Source organism: Papilio polytes, unplaced genomic scaffold (genome assembly GCF_000836215.1).
Source record: "Papilio polytes unplaced genomic scaffold, Ppol_1.0 DF823691.1, whole genome shotgun sequence".
Classification (NCBI taxonomy): domain Eukaryota; kingdom Metazoa; phylum Arthropoda; class Insecta; order Lepidoptera; family Papilionidae; genus Papilio; species Papilio polytes.
This window is the reverse complement of record NW_013525513.1, coordinates 2,794,740-2,808,126: the sequence shown is the minus strand read 5'-3', so window position 1 is coordinate 2,808,126 and position 13,387 is coordinate 2,794,740. Positions and strand designations below refer to the sequence as shown.

The following is a 13,387-nucleotide window of genomic DNA, read 5'->3' as shown; positions in this document are numbered from 1 at the left end:
AAGTTGCTGCCAACATCAAGAAATTAAGATTCCCATGGTTTGTCATGTCATGTCAGTTTGACATTTGCTATTGATAATTTGACAAATGTAAACAATAAAATAAATTTTTCTTAATTTCATGCGGATGAAGCCGCACGGGAACAGCTAGTTAAATATAATCACTTTAGAGCGGGCGCACACCTTTGACTAAGCTATCGCACACTGTTGTAAGATTTTCGATTGTCTCGCAGCCAATTCAATTGTTTGGTTGCACAACTAGAAATCAAGTAGTGCATGGTGAGCACTAAGCTTATAGGAATCAAAGCAAGACTAAACAGTTACGCGTTAGTTTAGTTTCAGGTGTGCGCTTTTACTTAGATTTAGGCAATTTTTAGTAGAATCTCAATATAGAAATAGAAATAATGTTATTGAAAAATAAGAGATTTACAATTACAATTACAGTTATACCAATTAAAAGAAAAATACAAATTGTGTTTAATATATGATTAATCTGGTGATGCCCACACTACGCAATGCCTGTATCGTGGGCATCGAAAACAGCAGGAAAAATCTTTTCATACATCAATTACTAAAAACCTACGCTTACGGCGTTTCGGTATAATTTATGAATGAAATATAAATATGCAAGATGATATAAAATAAATAAAATAAGATGTAACAATAAAACTAAATACTTGAATGAGAATAAATAATATATGTTATATATGTATGAATATCTGTGTTATATATATGTATGTATGTAATAAATATTTATAAACGTCCTAATGAACAAGATTACTTAGAAATGCGGAGTGTTAGGTAGAAATTTTCAAAAGCTTCTCAGTGTCATTATAATTTAAAGTTAGCAACCATTTCAGTAAGCAGGACTTGGCTTGTGGCAGAGATTTTTCTAGTAAGTCACAGTGTTTTAATACAGAATTGTAGATATGTTTTTGAATAAAAGTTTTGTGTTTTAACCGTCTTGGGAATGGAGATAGCAACACTCAATGCTAACGGCACACGTGTTCAGTACGGAGGCGGTTGTAAAATAATATAACCATCAACCACAAAAGCCGATCGCCCACTTACAAGAGAAACGTGTCTCTATTACAATACTTTATTATAAACAAAAACTAGCCGATTGTCTCTGGCGTTGCAAAGGGGATTTTATAATGTAAGTATAGCGCTTTAGGGTTATTTAAATGGTTTGCTTGTATACGTATATACTGGAACTTTCAGTTCAATAACAATTCTAGATTTTAACACCTTGATTATAAGACCTTTTGTCACAAGGTACAGTTGCGTCAACCCGCTGTGATCCATCAGAAATATTACCTTACAAAAAATCAATTAGATGGCAGATAGTTGCGTGAACGATGGAATTAGGCGTGTAACTGCGCGACCTTTTTTTTTTTATTTTAAAACTGCGTCCTATTGTTTATTGTTCCGCGTCGTCTAAATGCATACAACACATTCAAACTAGCTTTTAAAGGTAGAACAGCGTCAGATTCCCCAACTGTACATTCGGTTTTTCACCATCTAATTCTCAGCAAAAACTCGTGCATCACGAAATTAGGATTTCATTATTTATTTTTATTTAGTCAACATCAAATAGATGTAAAGTGGACATTCACACACGTAAACCATTTATGGCCGGTTTCCCAGTTACGTATAACCATTCGTAAGTGTTTTTGATTGAATAACTTCAAGAAATGCCTTACGAACTACGTAACCTAACCTCAATGAATCGATAGGTAATCTATATTAATATTATAAAGAGGAAAGATATGTATTTTTGTACGTATTAAAACTTAAAAACTACTGGGCCGATTTCAAAAAATCTTTCACCATTAAGCTACGTTTTCACTGTTATTATGGCAATTTTAATTTCACGCGGACAAGGTCGATTCAACAGCGACAGACAACAGTGACAAAATATAAAACTTCAGAAACCCAGCATTAATGCAATTATCGTCAACGTGACAATCAAAGCAATCAACATCTTTCAAAGTGTAAGGTAATGTTGGGTCCAACGCGTGCCGTCAAATTGAACCTTGTTATGAGTTCGTTTACCTGTGAGTGTGGAATGGCATTTATTGAGCAAACGCTGGCTAGTGGAGTACCTTTGATATGCGGCTATTTTTGATATCCGTTATAACTTTATTAGCTTTCGCTAGCGACTCCATCCGCGTAGAATTAAATAAAAACTAAGTAGCCTATGTGTTCTTACACACTATACTCTACATTTGTGCCAAATTTCATGGAGATCCGTTCAGCCATTAAGGCTACAAACTCTAACATCCATCCATCCATCTAAACTTTCGCATTTATAATAATAGTAAGATTGCAGGGTTTACGTTTAATTAGAGGTGCTACTGAATTATAAGATATTTTTATTAATTAAATAAATAAGATATCATACATCTTACTAATCTTGTCAATATTATAAATGCGTGAGTTTAGACGGATGGATTGATGAATGGATGTTGTTAGCTTTTGAAGCCTAAACTGCCAAATGGATCTGGATGAAATTTGGCATAGATGTAAATCACAGTTTGGAGACAGGTTACTCCACTTTTTTTTTTAATTTTACGCAGACGGAGTCACGGGCGAAAGCTAGTATAGTCATAAAAACTTTATATTGGATGTTTTAAGTAAAAAGCGTGGCTTAAAAGAGAAAGTTTTAAAAAATAAACATTCTTGCGTAGTACTGTAAAACTTATGGAGGAAAATGGACGAGCCTTTACCGTTATATCCCACAGTTGATTTCTTAATTCAATTTTAATAGTGTTGGTTACACCCAAATAAATTGATATCAAAATGGGGTTATTCAAATAAATTTTACAGTAGTCAAACATGAATTTAATAGTTTAAATAACGATTCAAAGTTTAACTCGTAATCTATAACTATCGATGGGTTTACGCAACACAAACGCAAATAGCACCCGTATATCTATTACAAATAAGATCATTATCGTATTTACAATTTAATGGCTGAAATGTAAACGTTATTAGTAATATCGACTGTATTTCAATTGCATTAGGTTGGTATTCGATTGTAGGATAGTGCATTGGAGTCCTATTCCGTCACCAACCTGCTGTGATAACGTTTATCAGAGCAGGTTGAATGACTCAGGTGTATGAAGGGCTATTAGGCTGTGTACACATGCTATCAAACTAAAAAAGACAAATGTGAGTAGCCTTTGTGTTCTTCCAGACCAAGCTCTACATCTATGCCAAATTTCATCGAGATCCGTTGAGCAGTTTAGGCTACAAACTCTAACAAATATCCATATCCATCCATCCATACTTTCGCATCTATAATATTAGTAAGAAGTAAGAAGCTTACATAGTATTTAGAAGCGCACATTTTTAATATTTTGAATTTAACATAGAATTTAATAAATGTTTGTGTTTCATAATTTAATAATGTTTTTGTAAAATACGCGCTAGCTGTAGAGTTGCGGAAACTGTAGCCCCTACTATTACTAATGGTTTTGTACCATTTTTATTTAAATCAATTTGGAGGTAGCGGTAATGACAAAAATTTTCCATACACGAGACTAGACAATATGTTAAACATAGTTCTCACGCTCTAATGTGTATCTTAATATATCATGCGCGGGTCATTGCAGTCCCCTGGGGCACATATTATTTGATAGACCACTTCCTTTGTGAGACATATAAAGATATCGCCTGTAGCGAAGAAAGTTAATAAAAGTTAGGTATTAAATATAAACGAGAAAGGTGAAACGGATATCCGTCTCTACCTACACCTGTAAGCTACGGGTGTGAGAATATTCACAGCACAAGTATAGTCTGAAGTCCATATATTTATTTTTTTTAATCACCTACATATTCAATTGATTAAAACAAAAACACATTTTTTTAAACTAACCAAGTATGCACATGCCATATACATATATTCCATATTCAATATTTGAAACCTATTACAGAATTTTCAACCATAAGCAAACACAGTCTAATTAATATAAGCGTAAACACACACTTTTTTGTTGCCTAAGATGTCAGCAATTACAGCACATTTTTGAATAATTCTTTTTTTAAAAAACAGCCCTGCGCTTGCGTCACGCTTTAGGCTATATATTTTAACGCCATTAAACTTAAGGAGTTAATATTTAGGATAAAAAGCTTAATGTGGGGAATAGACCATAAGTTGCTGCCAACATCAGGGAAGCAAAGTTGTCATAATGTCATGTCATTTTGACATTTGTAATTGATAATTTAACAAATGTAAACAATAAAAAAAAATCATAATTTCATGCGAATGAAGTCGCGCGAGATCAGCTAGTTACAAATAATTAAAAAACATGCTACGATTTTAAGACACACGGGTGATACCGCGGTATTGAACTAGTATGTCATTTTGATCTAATTACAGTCGATAATATGAGGACCGTTTGTAATCGATACTGGCTCGCTGCGGCTATCTCGAGTTTCTAGGTCAGATTGTGGTTCATATAAAAATTTGTGATAATGAGCGTATGACCAACACAATATTATTAATAAAATAACGAGATTTGGTTTTAATAAGAACATTATTATCTTTTGGTACTTCGAATATTTTTCTCTTGACTTTGGATTAAAAGGAAATTATCACTTTAATGACAATTTTTGGTTAACATCAGAGTAATTTAATTTTAAAAAAATATTGTCAACTACAAGTTTAAGCAGTCTTCAATATGGTTTTCGACCACATGTTGTGAAGGTTTTTGAAGTATTTATCAAAATATACTTATTAAAACTTTCAATAGTAACAATTTCCCAAAAAGCCTGAGAAAGTAAATAAAATAATTAAAACTCATAATCTTTTAATTAAAAAAAGAAATAGGCAAAATGTCTCTTAAAGAGCTGGCCAGATCTAAAATCCAAAGAAGTAGAGCATACTGAAAGGCCAAATGGCCACTTGACTTTTAACTCTCCCTATAGCTAAAAACTAGTCTAGGTATACTATTCTTATAAATAGGAAAAATTTGTATTTTTGGAGTGTAATAACTCAAAAACTACTAGGCTAATTTCAAAAATACTTTCAACCATTAAAAGCTACGTTATCGCTGAGTTACATAAGTTATTTTTTTAATTTCACGCGAAGGAAGTCGCGAGTAACAAGTGTTATAAAAGCGACATATTTCTGTTACCTGGCCCCAACGATGACTTGATCTCTCGCTACGTCGAATAGCAGCTGTGAGTATGCCCGCGCCTCCTTATCTTCGAACATATCGCTGTCCGTCGCCAGCAAGTCTGCCAAAAAATATTATCAATACATAAAGAAATACACCGATAAGTACTATCGAAAATTCCTTGTTACGTTAATGCATAACATATTTCAACAGTTATTGCTTATTTTATACCTCTTTCGGTATCATTGCTGTATTTTTATATTATTCCTCTTATATTTAAATATGGGTAAATTTATGAAACCGCCTTTCCAAAATGTTAAGGTTGTTATAGCTTTGTATATATCTCTTGTCCATATATAAATGTACTTGCATTTCGCCCATAACTGACCGCGCGGAAAATTAGCCTATGTGATCTTCCCGACACAATTTCATCGAGATCGATCGGCAGTTCAAGTTATAACTTCCATCCAAACTTTCGCATTTATAACATCAGTAAAATAATAAAAAAAAATATATACTTGATGGTTCTCTGTTATTTTTATATCATATTAATATTGTAAATACGAAAGTTTAGATGGATGGATGTTTGTTCTTAGCCTAAACGGCTGAACGGATTTCGATGAAATTTGGTATAGATGTAGAGGGTAGTCTGGAATAACACATAGGCTACTCACTTTTGTTTCTTTTTAATTCCGCGCCGACGGAATCGCGGGCTAAAGCTAGTACAATAATAATTATATTCCGCATGTGCAATTAGGCGAAGGACACTATTATCTTATAATATCAGCAACCTAAATTATCTATCATAAAGTCCGACTACACGACCGCTATCTTACAAATGACGCACGTAAAAGTCAATTAAACTATGCTAAGTATATTGACTGAGCAACGCCGACGGTGTTGGTTTTTTAATTAAAACCGTTTATCTTTTGTTTTATAAACACAGCCAGTGAAAACGCGAGCGCAAACGCATTAAATTTAATGTATTGATAAACAACGTATGTGTGTTTGTACGTGCGTCTTGTTATTTATCATAGTCTAAAGCTCTGTCTCTAGACTTTATTTTATTGGCCGTCTGTGACATCAATTTGAATTTTTTAAGGTCCACATTTAGCGCGAATAGATTACTTGCTTTGATTTTTGTTGTCAAGCGTTTTGCATAAAGAAGACATTCTTTCTATGCAATAATAACGGAAGCGGGTCATGTCAAAAATAACACTTTTTACCTAAGAGCAACAAATTATTAATTGCTTGGCTTTGAAATTAAAAAAAAATACTTCACACTTTAAGCTAAAAAAAGACTTAAAAAGCCTGAAAATTATCGCCTTCAAAGCAATTATGCCTATTGTTTTATTCATAGATAGTTAATGTACCGGAACACTTATAGAAACAATAATTGAAATTGAAATTGAAATTTATTGAAAACAGATTAATAATTAACAATAAAAGTTATAACCAAATAAAAGATAAATACAAATAGTGATAAATGTGATTGATCTAGTGATGCCCACACTAGGCAATGCCTGTATCGTGGGCATCGAAACAGCAGGAAAAATATTTTAAAGCAATTGGTTATTTTGGGCGTTCGGCCTCCGATCGTAATTGATGTGACGACCCCGATGATGAAATCTTAACAAACGAGTCAATGTCGTTCATTATTTGTTGAATTGGAAAGTTTAACACCACAAGAAATAAAAACCAAACGATCGAATTGAAAACTATTTTTTAAAATAGATTAATTTTTTTTTATAACATAAGGTGGCAAACGAGCAAGCGGCCACCTCAATGCGCCAAAATGGCGAAGCGACCGCTGCCCATAGACATCCGCAATTGCAGATGCGTTGCCCACCCTTATCCGACGGAGGAGGAGACGCACATAAAGAGGATATTTCCCCTTCCTATGCATATCCTCCACCGTCAAATCCACTTCCTCTTCCCATCCTCTTCTTGTGAGAAAAGGGTGGTAAAGAGAAAGTGACTAAAACTAGGCCTCCGGCACCACACTCATCAGACGAAACACGGAATTGCTTCCATTTCACGCCTGTCTTGTGTGTGGTCGTGGTATTACACCGGGCGTGCCGGCCTATTCGTGCTAAGGTGTTAAAACGAGCACTACCGCTGTTGAAATTACAATTGTAATCACAGTTTGATAGATTAAAAATTCCCCCTACCTTAGAAAGATATCATTTTGACATCGCCCATAAAATGTTAAAAAGTACACTAGCTTTCGCCCCCGACTGCGTTTGCGTTGAATAAAAAACCAAAAGCAAGTAGATTACGTGTTCTTTCAGACTATCTACATCTATGCCAAAATTTCATTGAAATCCGTTCAGCAATTTAGGCGGCAAACTCTAAAAACATCCAACTAAACTTTCGCATTTATAATATTAGTAAGATTTACAAAATATTATTTTAAAATATACTATAGTTTAAACACCCCTTTTTATTATAATAGAATTTCCGTTACCATTAAAATGTTTATGCGCTTTTAGTTAAAACAATGGGACATATACTGATATATGAGCGAAGTATACCAAAGTATAGTGTTTGTGGACTATAAAATAAATGAATAACGATCTCACCTTGTCGGTTTATTATTCTGAAGTCATCTTCGGGCAGTTCACCCTTACTGAGAGCGCTGAGTACGATTAGTATTGCCGCTTTGTATATAACAGACATCTTGTTTCTTATATCTGTGAACAAAGAAAAATATTTTTTAAACAAACTGTTGCTGGCTACTTCGTCCGTCAAATTTTAAAAAATATAGCCTATGTTACTCATAGATAAATTACCTTTCTAACGATGAAAGAATTTTTAAAATCGGCCCAGTAGTTTTTACGTGAATCGAATACATACAGAAATCTAAAAATACAAAACTTACTTCTTTATAATATTAGTATAGAAGTATAGATTAAAATGCACTTAATTCAAAGGAGTTTTGTAGAAAAAAAGACTGTTTTTTTAGTAAAGTCACATTTTTGGATAAGAAACAAACTAGACCGGTAGATTTTTTTTAATTAGTTATTTGTCAAACTGGACATTATCGGGTTATGGCGGTAATGCCGGATTATTACCAACTGCCACCCCGCTCTGTCCCCATGTGGAGACAGATGATAATAAAAAGTTTCATTCATCCCACGTTTGCGACGAGGTGACGGTTGGTACATATTTTATTTCATAACGGTTCCATCTGTCGCCTTATTGGTGATAGTGGGGCTAAAAGGCGGGACGAATGGAACATTTTATTCTCACGTGGGGACAGAGCGGGGTGACGGTTAGGAATAATCTGAAATGCTCATGCCAATAGCTGGAACACTGGCGTTGTTTGATAGTAAGAATTAAACGTAAGCAAAATATTTATTTCTTTAAATGCAAGCTAGTTTGTATATCCTTGACACGATAACTTATTCATTACGACCTTTGTAACTTGAAACACAAGCTCAAATTAAATTATAATATTGCACATTATATGCATTTATCTATCTGCACATGTTAATAAATCATATAAAACTTATTTACTGTACAAACATTCCTGAGTAGATAAGTCTTATTGCCGCAGTCGGAGTTCTTAAATTCGTGGCAAAAATTTATTACTATAAAACATTTTTTAGTATAAAACTATAAACTACACTTTATAGATTATAATCATCTTGTATACTATTATAATAAAGCGTAAACACACATTTCTTTGTTGCCTAAGATGTCTGCAATTAACTAATGTGGGAAAGAGACCATAAGTTGTTACCAACATCAAGGAAGCAAGGTTGGCATGGTTTGTCATCATGTCATTTTGACATTTGCTATTGATAATTTGACAAATGTAAACAATAAAATAAAATTTTCATAATGCGGCTTCGCAGGGAAACAGCTAGTAATAAAATAATCAAATATATTCGTCATAAACTTTCTCTATTTCTACGATAATTCAGAGAAACAGTTTTCTTCATATTTCAATATTATCGTGGGAATATCCTTAAGAAAACGAATTACGCAGACATTTTTTGTTTCTTTTTCACCCAATAGAATAATTTAATAAGCGAGTTTGCATAGACAGACAGGTCTACACAAAACAGGTTTCTAATTAAGTCCTTTGCATCAATTTCTTTTCCGCTGCGAATTTTAGATACATAAATAAGTCACTGAACTTCCAAATCGAAAGAAAAAACCAAAATTTAACTAAATCAAGTTTTATTTCACCTAATCCTAGTAACATAGTTCAAATCAACTTCCCGAGAAGGTCGGCACAGAATATACTATACTTTCGTATATCTCTATCAGATTGTCTGATTTCACTGCCGTCGTAAGCATATCTTCATTCACACAATCCACCCATATTTTCTGAATTTGCGGCCATCTAAGTACCATCTGTAATTGGTCAATCAAACTGTCATCTAAAACTAAATTGCCTCACAACTGTTTAGTCTCTATTTGATTCCTATGAGCTTATATGGAAGTGCAGACATTCGATTTCTAACTTTAAACTGTCGTGGTTTTTACAAAAGTAATGTTTTTCACACTACCGCATCACTTCAGTCAGCCCGTGAACATGGCGCATGCAACTGTGCCGAAATACCGGGAGCTAAAACAATACAATCGTGGTAAGAAACCCGTATCTTACGAACATTACACTCGATTTTTATTGTAAACAGTTGAATGGACTGCGAAACAATCGACAATCGAGAACAGTTGTGTGATAGTTTAGTCAAAGGTGTGCATCCGTTCTTAATTCAGCCATAAATCTATAAGTTTAAAATACTAGAAGTAAACTGAGATCAATACATTTGCTACAATCAGAAGCAGGGGTCAACTGGTGTTTGTACATCCACTCATCTTTGTAATTGCGCTCCGTGTACTAAATTATTTCGACCTACTTTCAAACTCTAATGGCGAGTTCAAACTGGATGTTAAACACGCTTTTTGGTAACAACGTTAAAGTCTTCAATTACTTGCTCATTATCTGGTTGTTTTTACTCTACTTTGTAATAGAAATATGTTAGTTATTCTGCCAAAAAAGTCCCTTGATGTTTTCTGTTAACGCTAAATGCTACACCTAGTGACGCACAAAGGTATAACAGAAATTATTCCTACTAAAAACATATGATTTAAAAAAAAAATTAAAAAGCACGCACACTTTGACTAAACTATCGCAAAACTGTTTAGTCGCGCTTCAATTCCTTTGAGCTATGGAGGTATACTACTCGATTTGTAGTTGTGCAAAACAGTTGAATTGGCTGCAAAACAATCGACAATCGCAACATTTGTGTTAGTTTAGTCAGAGGTTTGCGCCCGCTCTAAATCGTAACTCTAAATTATGACTTAAGGAAATTAATACTTGTAACTCTTAATAGACTAATGCGTGTATTTCGTAATTACAATAGTATTATAAATAATTTTAAACATGCTTCCGTATGTTCTGTTGCAGCTAGAAGCTGAATTGGTGTGTAAGATAAGATATAACGTTATAACTCCAACCTGTTATTGATGCACTCGAAAATATTTTATACAGTTTGCAAAGATAAATTCCGAATCGTAACATCGATTGAAACGTAATCGATTTTAATTTCGTTGAAAGAAAACTTATTAAATTATCTTTAACTAACAAAAGGGCACGTCATATATTATACATAGCTGTTGCACGCGACTTCGCCCTTGTCTTAATAAAAAAAATAGTAAAAACAGCCTTTGTTACAGATAACGTAGCCTGATAACGTAGCTTTTTAATGGTGCAAAAATATTTGAACTCGGTCCAGTAAAAATCCAAAAATACATTTTTTTTCTCGTTATAATATTAGCAAAGTGTACATTGATATGTAACTTAAATTATAAATTAAGTTTAGAAGAATATATAGGCAACTCACTTTTGTTTCTTTTAAATCCACGCGGACGGAGTCGCGGGCGAAAGCTAGTATTTTAATATTACTGTGACATAATAAATCTTGAGCTAAAATAACTTCGACTACAGTTCGAAGTGTGACCTTAAGGGCAACGTCTATCCTTTGCTTGCGTGGGCAGCCTGGGACCCTAACGGCCCGTTGTTTTCATTTCCCATGCAGTAATAGGATTAACATTGTTTGACCCCAAACAGGTAACACCGATCTGACCTCTGTGTCAATCACAACACGTATAACTGCCGTGTTTTCAATGAAATTTACTCGGGAATTTTAATAATAAACTCACGCTGTTGACCTAAAGGGGCAAAGTTGTGAGTTGCGGGTTTTCAATTTGCACACTACTTATTACTCTAAGAGCATATGCACACCAAAACTAAACTATCGCACAACTCTTTAGTCTCGCTTTGATTCCTATGAGCTTATATGGTGGTGCGTACACTACTCGATTTTTAGTTGTGCAACTAAACAGTTGAGTTGGCTGCGAAACAATCGATATTGAGGTAGCCTGCTCTTATTATTTACAATTTGATATATTTTTTATCATTTTCTAGGTCGAATATTGTTACTTATAAAACAATCCTAAACTAACATTTTAACTTTTCCAAGTAAAAGAAAAAATAAAAATTTGTCAACTCAGTTACAACAAATTTCTTTTTAATAATATACATATGTCACGTAAGCGTTAACTGCACAGTCAAACTGTACAATTAAAACTGTAGCTCGGTATCTTGCTTCCAAAATATAGTTGTCTCATTTCTACATAGGTTGATATTAACAAATACTACATAATTTATTATGGATTAAACGATTTATAAAGTTACTTTTATGATAACATCGACTCGACTGACCTGCTTTGATAAAGTAAGTTTACTCAGCGGTAGTCTCAACTGATTAGCTGATATCCGTTATCAGTAAATAATTACAACGAACACTTGAATTAAAAACTTTGATTAAAAATAATATCTTCACACCAAACCCCAAAGTTAGTTCAACTTCAAAGGAGCATTTCTAAAGCAAATACTTCAGGAGACCCCAAAGTGTGAAGATTTCTCTTTTGATTTCTCAGGAGTAGCCAAGCACTGGCACGCGAGCCAATGCTGGCAAAAGACATAATATACGTATATATAATTGACGTAATAATTGCAGTCAAAATTTTATGATGGCACGTCTAAGACCGTATTAAACATATCTTAATGCAGTCATATTTAAAACATCTCTTTAAAAAAATTGCATAAATGTTAGCCAATAATTAATAGTTAAATAAATGTTATTGTCTTTGACCTTCTGTGGTTCACAAAAACCCATAGGATAAAGCTAGTTGAAAAAGAATAGCAGACAGTTTTACTGTAATTTTTTAATGATGTCTAAAATAGGAAATGTTTGTGAATCACCATTTTTTTTAAATTTTGTCGCTGTCTCTATCGTTCTTGAATTAAAAAGAGACAACAGATTTTTGTATATTACGTCGTAGTAGATATTAACGTTGAAAACTCGATAACCATTATTGTTTATTGAACGTGATACGTGCGTTTTAACATGTAAGCTACAATCGCTTGTAATACTATATGTAATATCTATAACATGTAAACACAAGAACAATGGACTCTCTCAAGACTTGCTGAGCGAATAAGAAAGCTACTGTTTCTTGGAATAGGTCGAGACGCTACGGTGACAAGAATATCTAAAAAGTTCCGGACAGTATTATAAAATTATTATTTTTCACGACGCTATTAAACGTGAATAAAATGTATATAATTTATAATCAAGCTTTAATATTACATTGTTAGGAAATACTTCTTCTAGATTATATTAATACTTAAAACCTTTTCGAATTAGTTAAAGTTCTCGGTTAGAGAAGACAACAAAAAGGTGTCAAGTATCAATATGGTTGCTGGTGAAATCACAATAACGACCCCGACTACACCAGGGCTGCTCAGATCGAGGTCGCTAAACGTTAGAAAATTTATACAACAACCAGCATTGTTTACAGAGACCTGCCATCGTTAGTCTTTAGGGTTTTGATGAAAACATATGTACAAAAATATATTTATCTCGGCCTGTTACTAATCACTATATATATAAGTACAACCATGTAGTTAAAACATCTTAAAATCTAATTTAAAAATACTTCAAAATCATTATTGCAGTCAATTAACAGTATGGTTATTAACAATAACTTTAAAAAAACAGCTGTAATTCATTTTAATTTAACTTATAACAAGTGATTCCAAAAGTAATCGTCAATATATTTATTCATACGAAGAAATGCGTTTCTGGGTTTACATTATTGTCACCCGTTTTTGACCGACTTCCCAAAAGAAGGAGGTATTCAATTCGTCGGTATATTTTTTTTTTTTTTATTTTTTTTTTTATGTG

At 33.3% G+C, this 13,387-nt stretch overlaps 1 protein-coding gene across 1 annotated transcript in view; it reads right to left on the bottom strand.

The window, feature by feature from the left end:
- LOC106104256 (semaphorin-5B) overlaps positions 1–13,387 on the bottom strand; it is a 43,843-nt gene that overhangs the window by 22,219 nt on the left and 8,237 nt on the right. The window contains exons 2-3 of the mRNA XM_013284250.1: positions 7,703–7,813; positions 5,139–5,241 (exon numbers count right to left, since the gene is read on the bottom strand). Coding sequence (XP_013139704.1) covers positions 5,139–5,241; positions 7,703–7,799 — 200 coding nt within the window. The 5' untranslated portion in view covers positions 7,800–7,813. The remainder of the gene's footprint in view (positions 1–5,138; positions 5,242–7,702; positions 7,814–13,387) is intronic.